General features: G+C 52.1%; 1 protein-coding gene across 1 annotated transcript in view; it reads left to right on the forward strand.

The window, feature by feature from the left end:
- The window catches only part of PDIA5 (protein disulfide isomerase family A member 5), an 88,784-nt gene extending 72,542 nt beyond the window's left edge, over nt 1–16,242 (forward strand). The window contains exons 14-17 of the mRNA XM_066240995.1: nt 3,818–3,948; nt 7,856–7,926; nt 15,423–15,557; nt 16,013–16,242. Of these exons, the coding sequence (XP_066097092.1) occupies nt 3,818–3,948; nt 7,856–7,926; nt 15,423–15,557; nt 16,013–16,093 (418 nt within the window). The 3' untranslated portion in view covers nt 16,094–16,242. The remainder of the gene's footprint in view (nt 1–3,817; nt 3,949–7,855; nt 7,927–15,422; nt 15,558–16,012) is intronic.
- The last annotated feature ends 2,415 nt before the right edge of the window (nt 16,243–18,657 follow it).

The raw sequence follows: 18,657 nt of genomic DNA on the forward strand, positions 1-18,657 counted from the left end.
GTGGCTCGACAGGGGAAGTAGAGTTTCTCGCAGTTCTGGGGACCAAAGTTCAAGACCAGATGTCTCCAGGGTTAGTTTCTTCCGAGGCCTCTCACCATGGCTGTCGTCTTCCTGTGTCCTCACATAGTCTTCCCTCTGTCTGTGTCCTCATCTCCTTTCTTAAAAGGACAACAGTAATATTGGATTAGGGCCCACCCCAGTGACCTCGTTTTAACTTAATTGCCTCTCTACAGACCCTATCTCCAAATACAGTGACATTCTGAGGTCCGAGGGCAGGGGTCCCCAAACTACGGCCCGCGGGCCACATGCGGCCCCCTGAGGCCATTTATCCGGCCCCCGCCGCACTTCTGGAAGGGTACCTCTTTCATTGGTGGTCAGTGAGAGGCCCATAGTTCCCATTGAAATATTGGTCAGTTTGTTGATTTAAATTTACTTGTTCTTTATTTTAAATATTGTATTTTTTCCCGTTTTGTTTTTTTACTTTAAAATAAGATATGTGCAGTGTGCATAGGAATTTGTTCATAGTTTTTTTATAGTCCGGCCCTCCAACAGTCTGAGGGACAGTGAACTGGCCCCCTGTGTAAAAAGTTTGGGGACCCCTGTCCTAGGGGTTAGGACTTCAACATATGAATTTTGGGGGACGGGCACAGTTCATCCCACAACAGCCTGCAAGTCCAGAGGCCCTGAGCAACCGTGCAGTTACAGGACTTCGGGACATGCAGTTCTTAGCGTTTCCCCTCCTGTGAGGGGGCTGACAAGGCCAGCACACGGCTGCCTTGGGAAACGGAGACAGCCCCAGGCCTTGCTTGAGAGACAAAAATTATTAGGACACAACTGAGGAGCCTTTTTTCTATCTACACCCCACACACACACACAACTTGAGTATTCAAGACTATTTCCTCATTTCAGCTCAGGGCAAGATAAAGAAGACCCTTCCAGCCCCTGCAGAGGCCCTGGGACATGGCATAATGACACCCAGGTGCTACGCCAGTGACATAAGAACTGCAAAATCACAGCACCTAAATTGAATTACTTTCTTAGGACATTGGACCTCAAACTTGGATATATTGTACATATGTCAGTGTCACCTGGGGTTGAGTGCTTATCTAAAGTTCAGAGTCGGGGCTACTGTCCCTGAAACTTTGATTCAGGACATGTGAATGGGACCTTCAGCCACAGTGTTTTGAGAAGCACCAGCTCTTAGAATGGAAGCAAAGCTCCCATTAGGTTCAGGAGAGATCCCTGGCAAGAGGTGAGTGGGCTGCCATGGTCCTGGTGTCTGCTCCGCCCACTGTCCTGCTCGTCACTGCGGGTGCCTTTGTCTTGGGGACCAAAAGGGAGTGGTGGTTCGCTTCCAGAAGAGACACAGCGCTCACTACCCTGGCCCTTCTGCTGCAGAAGCAGGTTGCTATTCACACCCACCTGCTGCTGCCTTGTTCTGGTGCCAGGCTGGTTCACTGTGAGGGGTTGAGGAGGCGGGGGTTCAGGCAAGGTACATGGTGATTGCTCGTGTGATCAGGGTGCCGAGGGACATGGCAGCGTTAATCATTGCTAATCCCTAGACACAAATAACGAGCACGAGGCTCTCTGTCTTTTCTGTGTGCATCGCCCTGCTGAGCGCCTGGAAAACACTGAGGTGAGAACATGAGCTTTGGGTTTCAAGCGGCTGCTTGGATCCGGTCCCCCAGCCTGTCCCTGGACCCTGCTAAGCCCCAGTTTCCCATCTATAAAATGGAGACAATACTTTTCCTTCCCATAGACTTGTGCTTAGCATGGTACATGGTTTAGAAAGACAGTAAGGAAACTGTTTTTATTTGTGATGCCGCTGTCATATGGGCTGTGACTGAGCATCACCACACTAGTGGTGACACTTTCGTCCTTTGCAGAATGTCTTTATATCTGTAGCCCTATCTCGTCCTCAGGTCCTACTCAGATCCAAGTTTTTATTCCTGTTTTCTTGATGAAGACACTTAGTTCAGAGAGGTTAAGAGCCTTTTCTAGGGACAAATGGTACTTCTTTGGGGAGCTGGAAGGAACCCTTCAGGAGGAACGTGCATGCAGGCAGCTCTCAGATGGAGAGTTGCGGCTTGTCACCAGAAGCAGGGTGAGCAGATGGTGTCGGGAAGGCTGGTGGCGGTTCAGGGCTTGTGCACAAGTGGCCTCGCTGCGTCACTGAGACATGCCTGCCCAGGCCAGCCAGGACAGGGACAGGCAGAGAAGAAAGGTCAGCCACAGAACCAGGGTTTATGACAGGACCTGGAGGACAAACAAAAAGGAGGAAGACTTGGAAGGGGAAGTCCTGGTGCTGAGAGCAGAGTGCCACTAACACAATGGAGAAGTTGTGGGTAGTTTGATTTGGGACAAGGAGGGGGAAGACGTGTATGTTCTAAGCCTTGTTGGGATTGGGATGCCAGTGGGCCTCCAGGTCGAAATACCTGGAAAACACTTGGAAATAGGACGCTTGGAGGAAAAGTCAGGACTCGAGACATCCTCAGCCATGGAGATTACAGAAGCCGTGCAGGTGGATGTGACATTTTGAGAATTGCAGGGGCTAGGAGATACTGTAGATCCGGGAAAGAGACAGGGCTGTTGGGCAGGTGGGGAAGGGGCCGTCTGCGGTCTGTCCATAGAGAGGGCTCTGAAAGGCGAGAGGGGCACAGGTGTCATGCAGGTGGAGGACATGCGGGCTCTGGGAGCAGACCACTCCCCCGGAGACGCTTCTCAGAGGGGAGAGAAGCCTGACTAGGTGATGGCACAGTGGATAGAGCGTCGGACTGGGACACAGAGGACCCAGGTTCAAAACCCCAGGGTCTCCAGCTTGAGCATGGGCTCATCTGGTTTGAGCAAAAAGCTCACCAGCTTGAGCCCAAGGTCACTGGCTTGAGCAAGGGGTCACTCGGTCTGCTGTAGCCCCCCTTGATCAAGGCACATATGAGAAAGCAATCAATGAACAACTAAGGTGCTACAATGAAGAATTGATGCTTCTCATCTCTCTCCCTTTCTGTCTGTCCCTATCTGTCCCTCTGTCACAAAAAAAATAAAGTAAAAATAAGGGGAGGGAACTGTGGTTATAGAGGAGGGGACAAGGGCAGCAGAAGCTTTTTAAAGGCCCTGGAACCTTATACTTTTGTGAGACAAAGTGGAGGGAACCAGTCTGTGGACAGAAGGAGAATGAAAAACACTTACTGAATGCCTGTCGTTTATGAGAGCATACAGGCTCTCAGCAACTATCGCTTGCGTGGCTGACTAGGTGCTTTACATATACTCTCTGATCTTCATAAGGATCCCAGGAAGTAGGTATCATTGTACTCACTTAACAGAAAGAAAATGGGAGCTCAGAGGAGTTTAGTTACTTACCTAAGGTCACACAGTTGGTAAGTAATCTGGATTTGAAGCCAAACCCACCGCACAGTGTGGCCCATGCTCTCTCCACCAGAACAGAGGCTCAGGAACAGCAGATGACAGCAGGCCTCTAGGGTCCCAGGAGAGACCAGGGGAGTGGGCGGGGGGGCCTGCAGAGGAGCTTCTGTGCCTGTAGCAAGGAGCTGACAGCTTACAGGTGGAGGCTGCCTGCCCGAAAAGGGGCTCACGTCTTCCACACCTTCACAAAATGGCTTATTAGGCTGTTCAGGGGCAGTCAGAGATCTTTGTTGATGGTACAGATTTTTTCCATGTTTAAACTGGGGTGGTGAATTCAGTGTTAGCAAGGATGCACGGTGGTGTCTCTCATGCTCCCCACGCAGTACTGGGGTGGGGGGGCAGCACTTGCTGTGCAGCAGCCTCTCATGACCGTGCCCTCCACCCCTGCGTCCTGCAGCCCCGAGGCCCCGCCACCCCCAGAGCCCACCTGGGAAGAGCAGCAGACCAGCGTGTTGCATCTGATGGGGGACAACTTCCGGGAGACCCTGAAGAAGAAGAAACACACCTTGGTCATGTTCTATGCCCCTTGTAAGTAGCTGGGTGCTCACTGTGGGGAGCCAGACTGAACCGAGGCCACCCGCCCCTCCCTGGACCAGGGACTCCGCAGGTTGACTTTCTGCTCATCTGCTGTGAGCAAGGCTGAGGTCCTTCCGAACTCAGGGCTTGCTCCGGTCAGGGGGCTCTGTCGGGTACTTGACCTCTTCCCGGGAGCGTTCCTCACGTCAGTCCAAAGCCTCTGCTTCTGCGTGTGGCAGGGGCCTGCCGTGTGATTGTTCAGCCTCGTGTTCCTGGGGTCTTGCAGGCTGTCCACCTCCCACCTGGCCATTTCTTCCCACCCCTCGCTCCGTCTGTGCCTCCAGATACTGACTTCGCCATCCTACCTTGGGATTCAGCAACTTGGAATTAGCCTTCCCCAGCGGCTTTGAAGCCACTGCTGTTGAAGCTGTGGTAAAAGCAGTCACGTTTGCTCGGAGCTCCTGAGATCCTGCCATTTGTTTTAATCAAAGCTTAAGTTGAAGAAGTGACACCCCTGCTAACACTGGTGTTTGTGACCTCAGGTTTTGTGTATCCCCATTTTAAAGTTAATTGATACTTCACAGGAAAGGCTCTTGAATTTCCCACTCTCCTGTTGCCCTTCTCTCTCTCCCCCAGGTTACAGCTCAGCTTAATGGAGTGGGGATAATAAAGTTGTACTCTGCAGAGAAGCCAGCAGCTCACGCTAGTCATAAACCTGCTGGGCTGTAGCGGCCCCTCCTGTCTGCTGCCCTCTGGCCCCCACTTTTCAAGTCAGTAATCTGTAATGTCCCTCCTCAGCTCGCACTGTCTGGAAGGGGCTGCCTCCTGGCCTCACGGTCCCCCAGCCTCAGACCCGGCCCTCCGGCGACTGACACGTCCTGCTGGGGGCTCTGCTCTCTCAGGTCCTTAAGAGCTTTTCTCGCTGTCCTCCTCTGCCTGTGGAGTATGCCTAGCAGCAAGTTAGGGACAGAGCTGTTTGTTCACACATTCAATTCATAGAGTCAGGGCTTTCTCAGCAGCACTGACAACCTGGCTGTAGAAGTAGGAGTTCTTGACCAGCTGTGGGGTGGAATTTAGAAAGCCCAGACTAATCCCTGACCCTGGGCTAGGGACCCTTGCTGGGCTGCTAAGGACTTTCCTCAAATACCAGGGTGTGCTAGACGGTGTCCTGGACACAGGACAAGGGAAGGAGGCATGGGTCCCTGCCAGGCCTCAGGGACCCCGCAGTCTGCCCTGGTGAGAGACAACTTTCAATGTAGGGTGAGTCACTGAGCAACTCAACCTCTGTCAAAGGGCTTGGTGCCTCTGTCCCATCTACCTCCTGCACTCTCCTGTCTCTGAACCCTGCTCCACACTCCTAAAATATATTAATCAGTGGGTTATACAGTACTGAGGAGCAGGGAACTATCCAAAGACATATCTTTAAAAATGTTTTTAATCATAAAAATAATAAATACTTATTTATAATAGACATAGTGGATAATGTATACCATGTATATGCAAAGACTACTACAGAAAGGTTGAACTCCTGATAAAGATAGACATAGAAGCCACAGCTGACCTCCGCGTCCTTCCCGTATCACCTGCCCCCGCGCCTCTGCTGCCCTCCACCCGCCCCGTCCTCCTGCTGGTGCATTGTTCTCCCCTGTGCCCAGCCCCACTGGGTGCTGCAAGGTCTGGCCTGTGACTGCCCCCCTGAGTCTCTGAAAGTGGAATTTTCTGTCCTATCCTGAGTACTTGTTTCTCTCTCCTCGCCCTGGGAGACTTCTTTGTTTCCTGCTATCCAGAAGTGGCGCCTTTCATTAAAGAGTCCAACTTGAAAAACGATGCCTCTCTGGCCCAACTGGCACCTCTTGGTAGCATCACGATGCCCTTTCTAAAACAGCCTCTCCTCCAGTTATTCACTCGCCGTGCTCTTTCTTTTGGATAATGAAAAAATAGATGCAACAGGAGGCCATTAATCTGAGACCTAAGTACTTTAAATTGATTGTAATAGGAGCTTGCACTAGGCTGACAGTTACCTTTATACCTTCAGTAAGCCAAGAGGTTAGAAAGAAAGTTAGTGATACCAGATTTGGGGGGAAGAGGGTAGCTTTTCTGAGGATACTATTATTTCTGAGGATACTATTAGTAAACATCCGTGCCACTCACGAGGAACCTAGGTGACCTAAAGCATACTTTGATGAGCCTTGTCAACGAGCACATACGTTGTGCTCTAAAATGTTTTGAAAATTGTACACTGTCATTTCTTCATAGGACGAAACTTTCATGAATTTGAGCTATTCTCCCGTCTGTTAGGTCACGTTAGTGTTGTGTTCTTGTAGCTGTCATTAAGGCAATTTAAAAACATCTGTTAGGATCTGTGTGAGTTAGGCTGTGCTAGACACTTTGTCTCGTTTAGTTCGAATGTAACCCACAGCCTGCCCAGCTCTCCTCTCCGCTCCTGGGTCAGATGATGGAGAGCCCCTCTAAGCCCCTCCATCTCCGTCCACGCTGTGCGAGGGCCAGCTGCCCGGTCCACCACCCAGGCCGTATGGGTGGTCCTGCCATCTCAGAAACCCATTCAAATGCTGACTTCAGATTGAAGTTGTAGCTTAGTCTTAATTTGGTTCCACAAAACCCTTTGAAATGCCAATCATTATTATCTTATTTTTGAAAGAGAGAAATCGGATGACCAAAGCCATTCTGTGCCTTGGCTTTTCCTAGGTGGAGGGAGGGCTGTTTGGCAGGGAGCTGGCTGGAGCTCTCCCCGCAGGGCATCTGGCCTCTCCCACCTGTGTTTTGATGAGAATTAATTGCCGCAGTCAGGGAAACCCTGCCCTGAAAGCAGCTCTGTTCTCTCAGCCATGTGTTCAGTGTCCGGGAAATGGTTGCGAGAGGAGGCGGGCTTGGGCTTTGAGCCACTGACGCTGAGGGAAGTGCCACAAGAGTGGTTCCGGGCCAGCGCAGCCTGTCGCTGCCCGGCTCTCTCCTCAGTGGGTGCTGCCCTGGGTTCCCCGGGACAGGAGGAAGTGGCCCCACACAGGTGCCAGCCCAAGGCGCTGTCCCCAGAGCCTGAGGGTGGGACAGAGAGCAAAAGAGACTGGGTGGCATGCACACCACTGTCCCACCAGGGCTCCAGAGTCACAGGTCCTTGTCCACGCTGATGGGCCCCTCCCTCCCTGTCCACGCTGATGGGCCTCTCCCTCCCTCGGCAGCCTAGTCCCTGGAAACGTCAGCTCGTCCTCCTCTCACTGGACCTGGGCTTTCTCGTTCCTGGATCCGAGGTTCAGGTGGATGGTAGAACAAAGGGTAGAAGCACAGTGGAGGACCGGGGCCTGGCTCGGCGGCTCGGTCTGGGCTGAGGGTCGTGGTTGCTGACGATATGGAAGTTAGTCCCGAAGCATGAGTAGCGGGGGCTCAGGCAGCATGGTTGCTCCTGCCCCCCCCCCATCTTTCCCAGTCCTGCTTCCTCAGTCATGAAATGGAGAGGTCTGCCATTGCCACTGAGCAAGAGAAGAGGGTTTTGTAACAGGCTTAGAGAGTCCTGAGCACACATCCACCTTTTCTGAGCCCAAAACTTCCTCTACACCGGGCTCCCCCAGCCCTGAAGGTAGCTCTCTGGGAAAGGTAACTGTCAACCGTAGTCTGAGTGTGGGGTGGAGCCACTCCACTCCTGGGCCTCCGCTTGTGCGGAGACAACTTAGTTGTGCAGGACAACTAAGCCCTCATGCCGACAGCAGACACGTGGGACGCTGGTTTGAGGAGTAGGGTTGATGCGTGGGCCCTGCTGGTGGGGTGTGCAGGTGGCAGGAGTCAGGTGGACCCCACAGTCTGTTGGGTGGAGAGAAGCTCCGGGAAAAGCCTCTCTGGAGGCCCGAGGAGGGGCTCCTGGCCCTGCAGCCGCTCCTCGAGCACAGCGTCCTCTCCTCTCACGCAGGGTGCCCGCACTGTAAGAAGGTCATTCCCCACTTCACTGCCACTGCTGACGTCTTCAAAGATGACCGAAAGGTAAGACTACCCTCTCATCTCTTGCCCTGCCCCCAGCTAAGCTCGGTCACCAGTTCCCGCACCTTCCTCCTTTCTGTTGGGAGCGGCTCGAGAGAAGTCGCAGGGGATCAAAATTGATCAAAAAGGATATTTGTTTGAGGCTTGTTTGAGCTGCGGGAGGTCATGTCTTAAGGACAACCTCCCTGAGCAAAGGTGTGAGAAAGGCTATATAGGGGGATGGTGGGCACAGGTTATATAGGGGGATGGTGGGCACAAGTTATATAGGGGGATGGGTGCAGTTATATAGGGGGATGGTGGGCGCAGGCTATATAGGGGGATGGGTGCAGTTATATAGGGGGATGGTAGGCACAAGTTATATAGGGGGATGGGTGCAGTTATATAGGGGGATGGTGGGCACAAGTTATATGGGGGATGGGTGCAGTTATATAGGGGGATGGTGGGCACAAGTTATATGGGGGATGGGTGCAGTTATATAGGGGGATGGTGGGCACAAGTTATATAGGGGGATGGGTGTAGTTATATAGGGGGATGGTGGGCACAAGTTATATAGGGGGATGGGTGCAGTTATATAGGGGGATGGTGGGCACAGGTTATATAGGGGGATGGGTGTAGTTATATAGGGGGATGGTGGGTACAAGTTATATAGGGGGATGGGCACAAGTTATATAGGGGGATGGGTGCAGTTATATAGGGGGATGGTGGGCACAGGTTATATAGGGGGATGGGTGCAGTTATATAGGGGGTGGTGGGCACAAGTTATATAGGGGGATGGTGGGCACAGGTTCTATAGGGGAATGGTGGGTACAGTTATATAGGGGCATGGTGGGCACAAGTTATATAGGGGGATGGGTGCAGTTATATAGGGGAGTGGTGGGTGCAGGTTCTATAGGGGATGGTGGGCATAGGTTCTATAGGGGAATGTGGGTGCAGTTATATAGGGGAGTGGTGGGTGCAGGTTCTATAGGGGATGGTGGATGCAGTTATATAGGGGAATGGTGGGCACAGGTTACTGGCATCTGGTTAGGCTTGTCCATCGGCCTGGTGGACATTCTCACAGTGATTCCTTTGTCCCTTGGGGATGGAAGGTTCCTTCCCACCTGCAGTTAGAATTGACAGAAACTATCACGATTCATGTCTAGTTAGTTATTTTTATAGTCTGACTGAAACTGTGATTTTGTTAGGGTCAGTTATTTTCATAATCTTAAGTGAAACTGGCAGCTGCTGGGGACAGCTCTTAGCTTAGGCCTCAGTCCTCTTCCCAAATCGGGTCTGCCGAGACAGGGGACTCCTGGGGACAAGGACATTCTATTTTCATAAGGCAGGATAGAGTAGGCTGCGTTTATGCTGCACAATCACCCAAAGGGACACACTGATTCTTTGCAGCCCTTCTCTGGAGGAGGGAGGTGGTAGAGGAGTCATCTGTTTATTTTTTTTAGAGCTTGAACCTTTTTACAGTAGAATTTGTCGTCATGCGTTACTTGTATAATCAAAAGTACAAATAAAAAAAAATCCAACAAAAGTTGACTGCAAGCAGCCAAGGTCGAGGAGCAAGCTCTGTCTATGGAGCCTGGTAAGTGAAAGGCTCCGGCAGCGGCGCCTGATGGAGCATAAAATGAACAAGCTGGACCTGCAGATTGGATCAGCAAGCAGAGAGTGGGGCCCCGGGCACGCGCCCCGGCAACTCCAGCAGCTGGGGCGGTGCAAGCTGCCACTTGGTGAGGGCAGAGTGTGGCTCCAGGCGAGGGGCTGTGTGGCCAGGAGACCCCGGGACTCTCGGACTGGTGCAGCTTAGCTGCTGCTAACCTGTGTCAGCCGGGAGAAGTCACATCAACTCCCTAGGCCGTGAGTTCCCTACACTGTAAAGCTGGGGTGCTGGTTTAGGTGAACATGAAGACCAGGTCCAGCCTGACACGATGCCATAGAAACCTGTCCCCTGGCAGACACCAGAAATGCACACACACACCCAACCCAAAATCATATGCATCTCATTTTCCTGGGAGGACTCCTCAGGTGATGCAGGGGCTGGCTGGACCATGCTAGGGTCACCTTGAGTAAGTCCCACAGCAATGGCAGTAATGAGATGGGGTGGAGAGAGCCACAGGGACAGCAAATGAGAGGAAACTAGGCTAGAGCACTGGCACGTGTGTGGAGAGTGGGGACAGTGGGGACTCAGACCCTAGAACCCTTTCCTGGACCCAAAGAGTCCCCTCATCAACTACAAGCTATAGCTACCCTCTTGAAGGTACCCCTCAACCTCCCCCAGAAGGGATATAAGGACCAGAACCATTTTTCTCCTCCTCTTGCCACTTGGCCTGCATTGAGAGGGACGTGGCAAGAAGGAGCTTCCCCACGGCCGTCTTCCTCACCACCCAGCCTGTGCATTTGTCAGGGGGCTGCGCCCACTCTGGGGGCTGCAGGGAGGTCCAGCGCAGCCCGGGCTGCCAGTCCCTGGAGGACTGCCTCACACTCTGGGTGTTGGGTGGCATGGGGAGGCATGCCACCCAACATCCATGCTTTGGACAGATGGGAGAGTGGCAGAGGTGTGGGGTCTCCCTGCACCCCTGGCTGCATAGATCTCCGTGGCTCCAGGGCCTGCGAAGGCATCACATCAATCCTAGCAAGGCCAGGCTGGCTGTGCCCACAGCAGGCAGCCAGAGGCTCAGCTTTCCTTCCCGCGTTTCCTCAACTGATGCACGGAAGCTCTTTCCTTGGTGACTGCCCTTCCCTTAGCTGAGACATTGGTTCGTCTTTGCTTGGGCCAGTAATGTTGCTGGCCCTTTCCTGGGGTCATTCTCTCTGTCTCTCCTTCCAACTTCCTTTATTCTAAGCCAGGGATAACCCTCATTTTCAGAGGCACCCCAATTTCTCTGTCCCCAGCAGCTGGGGTGGTTCCTAGAGGTGGCTCTCAGTAACCCCAGGGAAACGTCTCTCTCTCTGGCCTGGAGGACTAACATCACCGGTGCCACATTGCTGGACACCACCCTACAGCTTTCAAAGCAGACTCTAGGGGTGGTTCCAGGAATTATTTGTACAGGCTGGCTCTTGTGCTGGCCATAGGCTGGCCTGTCCGGCTCTCTCCTTCCACTCACGAGGGATCAAAGCCGAGAGAGGAGCCGCGAATGCCCAGTGGTTTACTGCAGCCAGAATGGGTCTCCTGACATCTCATCTCTTAGCCAGAACTGTGGTTCTTTCCCACCCAGAAACCGGTCCTTATTCCTCCCCCAAATAATATGCAGTTGTTTGCTCACTTTCATTTTCATAGCCAAAGTCAATGTTAGCTCCTGCCGAGATTTATTTTACTGAATCAATAAAGCTGTGCGAGGCAGCTCATGTTTTAGCTGGGAGCCTCCGCGCCCTCCCAGGAGCTTACTGGGGGACTCAGCGGTTCACGTGCTGAGTGGAGAAAGGGCCGCACACTGTTAGTGCAGGGATGGGTGGCACTGTGGAAGGGGCTGTGGAGGACAAGGATCCAAGGTGGAAGGTTGGTGGGCAGGGGTCAGGGGACCACTGGGCTGCAAGGTGGGGCTCATCTCACTGCACATCGGCGTGTGCCCAGCCTGAGGGTGGAGGAAGGCCTGCAGTGCAGCTCAGGGCCGGGTATGAAGGTCATCCCATCCCTTCCTCGGTGGTTGGCCCAGAGCTGCTGTAACTCTGGCTGTGTTGTATATAGCCCCCCCCACACACACACACACCCATGCTTACAAAGCTGCCTGCCCGTCAGGAGGGAAACTCCCTGAGGACAGGGACCTCATTTGTCCAAGTTCCCCACAGTCTTTACTCCTGAGACCTCTAAATGTTGATTGAATGAAGGAGCAGTCACCTGTTTAATATTCTTTGTAAGTCCCTCTCCCATTAATACTTTGAAAGCATTATGTCATGTTATCCTCACAGTAGCTTAATCAGCTAGGTATTATTACTTTCCCTTTCAAAGATTGAGTCTTAGGTTCAATGACTAGCCCAAAGTTACCCAGCTGGAAAGGGGAGCGTCAGAATCGAATAAAGAGGCATTGTCTGAGTTCTCCCAGAAGTCAGTGGGGGTCTGTGACTTGACCACAGGGGTTTATTTGGGAGGTGGTCTCAGGAAGCTGCCCAGGGAGGAGATAGAGGAAGGGAAAGCAGACAGGGAAGGGACCACGGCAGGGGCATTAATGAGGTGCCTTGTGGGCACCTAGGCTGTCCCTGGAGACCTTGGCTAGGGGAAATGTCCTGAAGCCCTGTCCACTGCTGGCCTTACTTCTAGCTCTGCAACCAAGAGTTGCTGGTGCTGGTGGCAAGTGCTGGGCCGAGGGGACGTAACAGGCACTGACAGCCACCTACCACGGGACAGGTCTAGAAGTCAGAGGTGAGTTCGGTGCAAATCTCGAGTGGGCGTGAAGGGTCAGGCACTCGGACAGTTGAAACTGGGAGAGACGAGAAACGTTTATTTGCTGCCTTCTTTCCGAAGAGCCTGTGCCACTTCCTCCAGGGAGGGCCGCGCCTGTCTCTTCTCTCGCGGAAACAGCATGGAGGAGCCTTCACACCTAGAAGTAGCCCTTTGTGTGCGGCTGGCGGGTGGTTTCAGTGATTCAGAATAAGTGCACATTTTTAATTTAGTAGATTTATAAAATCATACACTACATTTCCCACAGCTCCAGGGCATGTATACAAATTAAATTTATAACTTAAAGCGGGTGCAGGGAGAGCAGCAGCCTGGAGCAGCGCTCATCAAACATGGTCCCAGCATCGCCCAGGAACACGGGCTCCCGGCCGAGGGCTGCATGCATACAGCTGCCCAGTGTGCGAGGTCTCCCCAGGCTGGGCCCTTTCCCACCAGCCTGGAGCAGCGCTCATCAAACACGTCCCCAGCATAGCCCAGGAACACGGGCTCCCGGCCGAGGGCTGCATGCATACAGCTGCCCAGTGTGCGAGGTCTCCCCAGGCTGGGCCCTTTCCCACCAGCCTGGAGCAGCGCTCATCAAACACGTCCCCAGCATAGCCCAGGAACACGGGCTCCCGGCCGAGGGCTGCATGCAGACAGCTGCCCGGTGTGCGAGGTCTCCCCAGGCCGGGCCCTTTCCCACCTGCCTGGAGAAACGGAACCCGAAGGATGGCCAGAGGAGTTTCTAAATATTTCAGAGTACTTTAGAGAGTTAGCGGGCTTCTCTGAGCCCACAGGGTCTGATGGGTCAGGTCCCTGTGATGCCAGGGAATGGCAGGTTGACCCTGCCTGAGAAGACACCGCCCTCGGCTCCAACCCGGTGTTGCATGTGGGAACACAGGACAAGTGCCATCAAATCTTGCTTTAAAGAGAAGCTGGCAAGCCAAACTTTCATATAAAAATCTTCTGGCTCTTTTTCTAGGTTGGCAGCTAATTCAGATGATTTTTCTTTAATTCTGTGTGAGCCAAATAGAACAGGACTGAGAGCCAGCTGTGGATTGTGTGCAGCAAGTTTACAAACTGTTCCACAAAGTCGTACTGTAGAGAGAGCATTACAGCTGACGGGGGGAACGGCAGCGGGAGGGCAGGTATGGTGACCAGAGTGCAGGCCGTACCTCACTCTTCCCTCTGACCATAGTCCTGCTGCACACAGAGTGCCCCTGTTCACCTGGACACAAGGTCAGTGACCAGTAAACTGTTGGTGACTTGCAGGGTTCTCTGCCTGGAAAGGGTCCTCCTCCATTCCAATGTAAGTAAGCAGCAGCCAAAGAACTCTATGAGTCACAGCTAGTCAGTAGTTCAGCCTAAGTTCCTTAGTGGGCTTGGCTCTCAGACACCCCGTGCTCATTCTTCTCTCGGATCCCGGCATGGACTGGTCTTCTGGTTGGGTGCTCATCACGCAGCTGGCTGTCCGTTCATCACCCAGGGTTCGGATCAGACATTATCTCCTCAGAAAGGCCTCCTTGGCCATCCTGGTGAGAGCAGCCCTCTGGCTGTGGTCTATTGCACCGCCCTATTTTAATTTTTGAGAGCAATCAATGGGCTGTAAGATGTCACTTATTACGTGTCTCTGAGCAGTAAGAATGGCAGTCACTCGGTGACTGAACTTTGTCAGGGTCACTTTGCACCCCTAGCATCTAGAACACATAGCAGGACTTTGATAAATGCTGCCCCTCCTCAGAATCAGTCCCCCACCTTCTGTGATGTTTTTCTATTGCATGTTGCCATTACTGGACGGACCCTCTCCCCTCCTTCCCTGCTTTGTGATCCTGAATAGGGAGAAGGTTCTGTGCATCCGATTTATACCCTTTTACATATTTTGACAGAACAATAAATAATAAGGAAGCGCTACCCAGCATGTGGAACTTGTAAGATGGGCAAGAAGAGGCCAATGGCCAATTTAGGAACCTCTTTCTGACCAAAAACTGTTTGCTTTGGTCATGCTGAACTCTTTTTCCAGTTTCTGGAATGTGCCTCTCTGGCTGGAACTTTCTTTGCTTCCTGCTTCAGGCTTGGCTCAGATGCAAACTGTGCAGCGTGGCTTTGCTTCACGCCCCTGGGCGCTCTCAACACCCAGGACTACCTCCTGTCATGCCTTGGACTTGTCTCCTTATCTGGCTCCCTTTATCTGAACAGTCACCGAGCTCCTAGTGGGACAGAGCTTGTGTGTGGGGCCAGTGGAAGTGAGTATAACAACAGCTGACATTTACTGACCACTAACCGTGTGCCAGGGCCCTGTGTCAGTGGGAATTGAGAAACCAGGAGGCTAAGTAGCTTTCCTTAAGTCTTTAAATGCAGCCAAGTCAAGGTTTGCACTTAAGAAACTTGACTTCAAAGCTCTTGTTCTTAACCTTGGAACGACACTGCCTCCCAAGCAGATGTTTAAGGAGTATTAGTTGGTAAATGAATGAATCACATAGGGCCTCCTAGAAAGTATCACAGAACCTGTGGTGTTTACAAATGCTTCCAAGTCATCATTTCCTTTATGGTCATTATACAGTCATCCATCAGTATCCTTGGGGGATTGGTTCCAGGACCCCCTCCCCTCCCCTGGATACCAAAATCTCAAGGATACTCAAACCCTTATATAAAATGTGGTAGTATTTGCATATGATCTATAGTGGCATGTAGGCTACAGCAGGGTGTGCCTACACATCGCTTCATTCCAATGGGTTCAGTGTAGTTCTTGGCACGTGGCAAATTCAAGTTTCGCTATTTGGAACTTTCTGGAATTTTTATTTTTTTGAACATTTTTGATTTGCAGTTGGCTGACGCCATAGATGAGAAACTTGTGGGTACAGGCGGGCTGCTGTACTCAGTTTTAAAAGGTAGTCTGAGGGCACACCAAACTAAGTCCGCAGATCTTACCCATCTGCCTTAGAAATAGAAAACAGGCAGCATCAGCCCCCCCGGGGGGGGGGACTCGGGCAGTTCTGCTTTGGCTCAGCCCCTCCCTGCTGTTGGGGGAAGGTCCCAGGAAGCACACGGCCTGGGCCAGAGTGCAGGCTGCGCGGTGTCCGTCTGGCCTCAGCTCTCGGACTGGAGGCCCCTGTGCCGACCTCCCTGTCCTCACCTGTAGATCTCCTGTGCTGCTGTTGACTGTGTCAAAGATAAGAACCAGGACCTGTGTCAGCAGGAGGCCATCAAGGGCTACCCCACTTTCCACTACTACCACTATGGGAAGTTTGTAGAAAAATACGACAGTGATCGGACGGTGAGTTGCGGAGAGAAACCTGCCAGGAGCTCTTTCTGCTGCTGGGCAGGGAAAGGGCCACTGAGGGGCAGCAACAGGAGGCCTCTGGAAGTCACAGGACTCAATGGCCCGGCCCGGTGGGGCTGAGAAGGCAGGGGTCTGGTGGGCCTGGCTGGGAGAGGTTCTCAAGGTGTTGTCACAGAATTCCTGTCCCCAGAGCCAGGAGGCTTGGGGGGGAGGGTCGGGGGGGGGGGAGGATGGGAGTGTTTCCTTGACCACTCTGGGCTTCTTCTGCGGGAAAACAGACCGTCCCAGCTCCCCTCCCAGCATCGCTGGCTGTCCCCACTGGTTCTGCCAGTTTCTCTGCCCAGAATAGTGAATGCAGGGAGGGTCCGGGAAGGGTGGGAGGGAGAGAATGCATGTCCCTACCAGGTGTTAAAATTCCTTTTTCTTTTTTTCTCTCCCCTTCCCTGCAGGAATTGGGATTTACCAATTTTATTCGAACCCTCCGGGAGGGAGATCACGAAAGACTAGGGAAGAAGAAAGAGGAGTTGTAATTTCTGCCTCAGAGAGAGCTTTTCCATTACACTGTGAATGATATCTGTTTTATTGTTCCTTCTGAATTTCCATGTGTCTGAAGACAAAGTTTTTTAGAGCTGCTTATGGCCATTTTGTACAATTTTGAAATAAAATTAAATCGATTGTTTGGTTGTGTGGGTTATTTCCACAGAGCTCATGCTAACAGAGAGGGGACACTCGTGTTCTCCTTCATTCTGCGTCTTCTTTTGAGAGGGGGGGAGCCACAACCCAGGGTCATCCGCATGGAAGACACTCATGAGGGTAGGTAGGGGACATGGGGTGCGGCCCTTTCAGTTATTGAAGAGCAGAACAAGGAAATCGGACCACAAAATATCCTGTTGGAAAACGACTAGTACTGAAAGGAAATGCATTAAGGTGATCAGGAAAATGGGACACTGAAGCCAACAGTAACCAAGCATTAGCTTTTTATGAGTCACTGTGGTTTCAGTCTTGGTGTGTTTTCCTGGAACTCATTTACATATTTCTCTTTCTCCAGCTATCACTGTCTTCTCTCCCCCTTTCCAGGTCCTCCCTGCTCTCCCTTTGAAGAACTCTCCGTTTCAGGGAGGAGTGCAGTGTCAAGCCCAGGCTCCAAGGGGCATGGGGAATGGAGTGGAGGGGACTCAGAGGCTGCTTCCTCACACTGACCGGAAGGGGTGGTGTCAGGGACATGGTGTATTCTCAGTGTGCAGATGTGATCTGTTAACCAGCCCACCCCCGACCACAATAACCTCCAAACCGCACACCGTATTCTCCACGGACAGGGCCACCCCACGCTCCCCCCTCTGCTCCAGAGCCTCACCCTGCCTCCTGCCTCTGTTACATCTTCCTAGCCATTTTCCTGTTAGTCCTGCTTTCTGCATCCCTGTGTGACTAACACCCAGCCCCGTGTGGAGCAGGGCCACCAGAGGCAGAGCACCCCATGCTGTGTCCACTCAGTATTTCTCCACCGGGAGTAAAACTGCCTCCCACTGGCTGCCTTGACTTTAGTTGTAAGCAGTGTTCCTGGTACTTGGCTGCAATTTGGTGGCCTTGTTGGTGATCTGACCTGTGGGAATGTTCAGCCCTGTTTCCTGGACTGACCCCCCGCCTTCATAGCCTCCATCCTTCCTGCTGTTAGGCCTGTGGAGAGGAAGACCAGAGCCACGGAGTACCTCATGGTGTGTTGACAAGGTGCCACTGCACTAGGCTGTCAAGTGAAAGCTCGTGTTTTGTGCAATGTCCCAACTTCCCAATCCCCTGCCCCACCACATCGGTCAGCCTTTCTTTTTTCCCCTAACACCCTCTTCTTCCTTAGCATTGCCCCCGCCCCCCAAAAAATTACACAGGGAAATAAAGGCATCCCCGAAATAAATAACTTAGCGACCCAGTTTAGCAGGGAGGGCCTGGGTTTTAACTCTAGGTAGGGCTGCTTCCTGTGTGGCCAGGACTCAGAGTCTTCCTGCATTCCCAGAAGCTGGCTGTGAGTCTGGCTAAGGAGTTCACCAGAGGTGTCACCGCAGTGAGATTACAGGCCAACCTCAGAGGTCCACAGCACCAGCAGTGCCCAGCCAAGACCAGAGAAGTAAGGATGGAGGCTAAGCCCCAGCCTTCAGCAGCAGAGACAGAACGTCCCTCTGCTGCCCCCACGCCAGCAATGTTGACCAGCAAGGGGAGCAATGTGGACTAAGGTTCCCTTCTCCGCTGCTACTGGGATAAAGTGATCCTTCGTTCACACCCCGTGTGGAAAGGAGGAGAGCTCTGAAAGACTGGACATTTACCTAGGGAATCATCCTAGTAAGTTACCTAAAGACAACTTTTAGTTTATTGGGTCAGACTGAGATCACCACTTCTACTAAATCAATCAATAGGAGAAACGCATTTCTCCTCTGCATAAACAGATACAGTGAAAATATACAACTCCCACATGTCTGATAAAATGTGGTGCTCAGTCTTGAACATGAGTCCAAGTGAGACCTAGTCAGCACGGAGTGGAAAGGACCCAGTTATAAAATCCCTCAAGATTTTATAAACTATATCTCTTTTAATCTAGTACAGGATTACAGACTCATCAACAAAAAGCATCAAAACATTTTCATACTACTCATGGAAAAGACCAACCCTTTTATCATTATATATATATATTTTTTTTTTCTTTTTCTGAGTAAGAGGAAGGGAGATAGACTCCCACAGGCACCCCAACCAGAATCCACCCAGTAACCCCTGTCTGAGGCCAATGCTGTACCCATCTGGGGCCATGCTTGCAACCAAGCTATTTTTAGTACCTGAGGCAGAGGCTCCACGGAGCCATCCTCAGTGCTCAGCTGATGCACTCAAATCAATTGAACGACATCTGTGGGAAGAGAAGAGAAGAGAGAGAAGTGGAAGGGGTGGAGAAACAGGTGATCACTTCTCCCATGTGCCCTGACCAGAAATTGAACCTGGTACATGCACATGCTAGGACTAATGCTATACCACTGAGCCAACCAGCCAGGGCCTATAATTTTCATTGAATATTTTTCTTCACTGATGTTCAAGGTAATACATGTGTTATAAGACACTT

This window comes from Saccopteryx bilineata, chromosome 8, assembly GCF_036850765.1.
Source record: "Saccopteryx bilineata isolate mSacBil1 chromosome 8, mSacBil1_pri_phased_curated, whole genome shotgun sequence".
Classification (NCBI taxonomy): Eukaryota; Metazoa; Chordata; class Mammalia; order Chiroptera; family Emballonuridae; genus Saccopteryx; species Saccopteryx bilineata.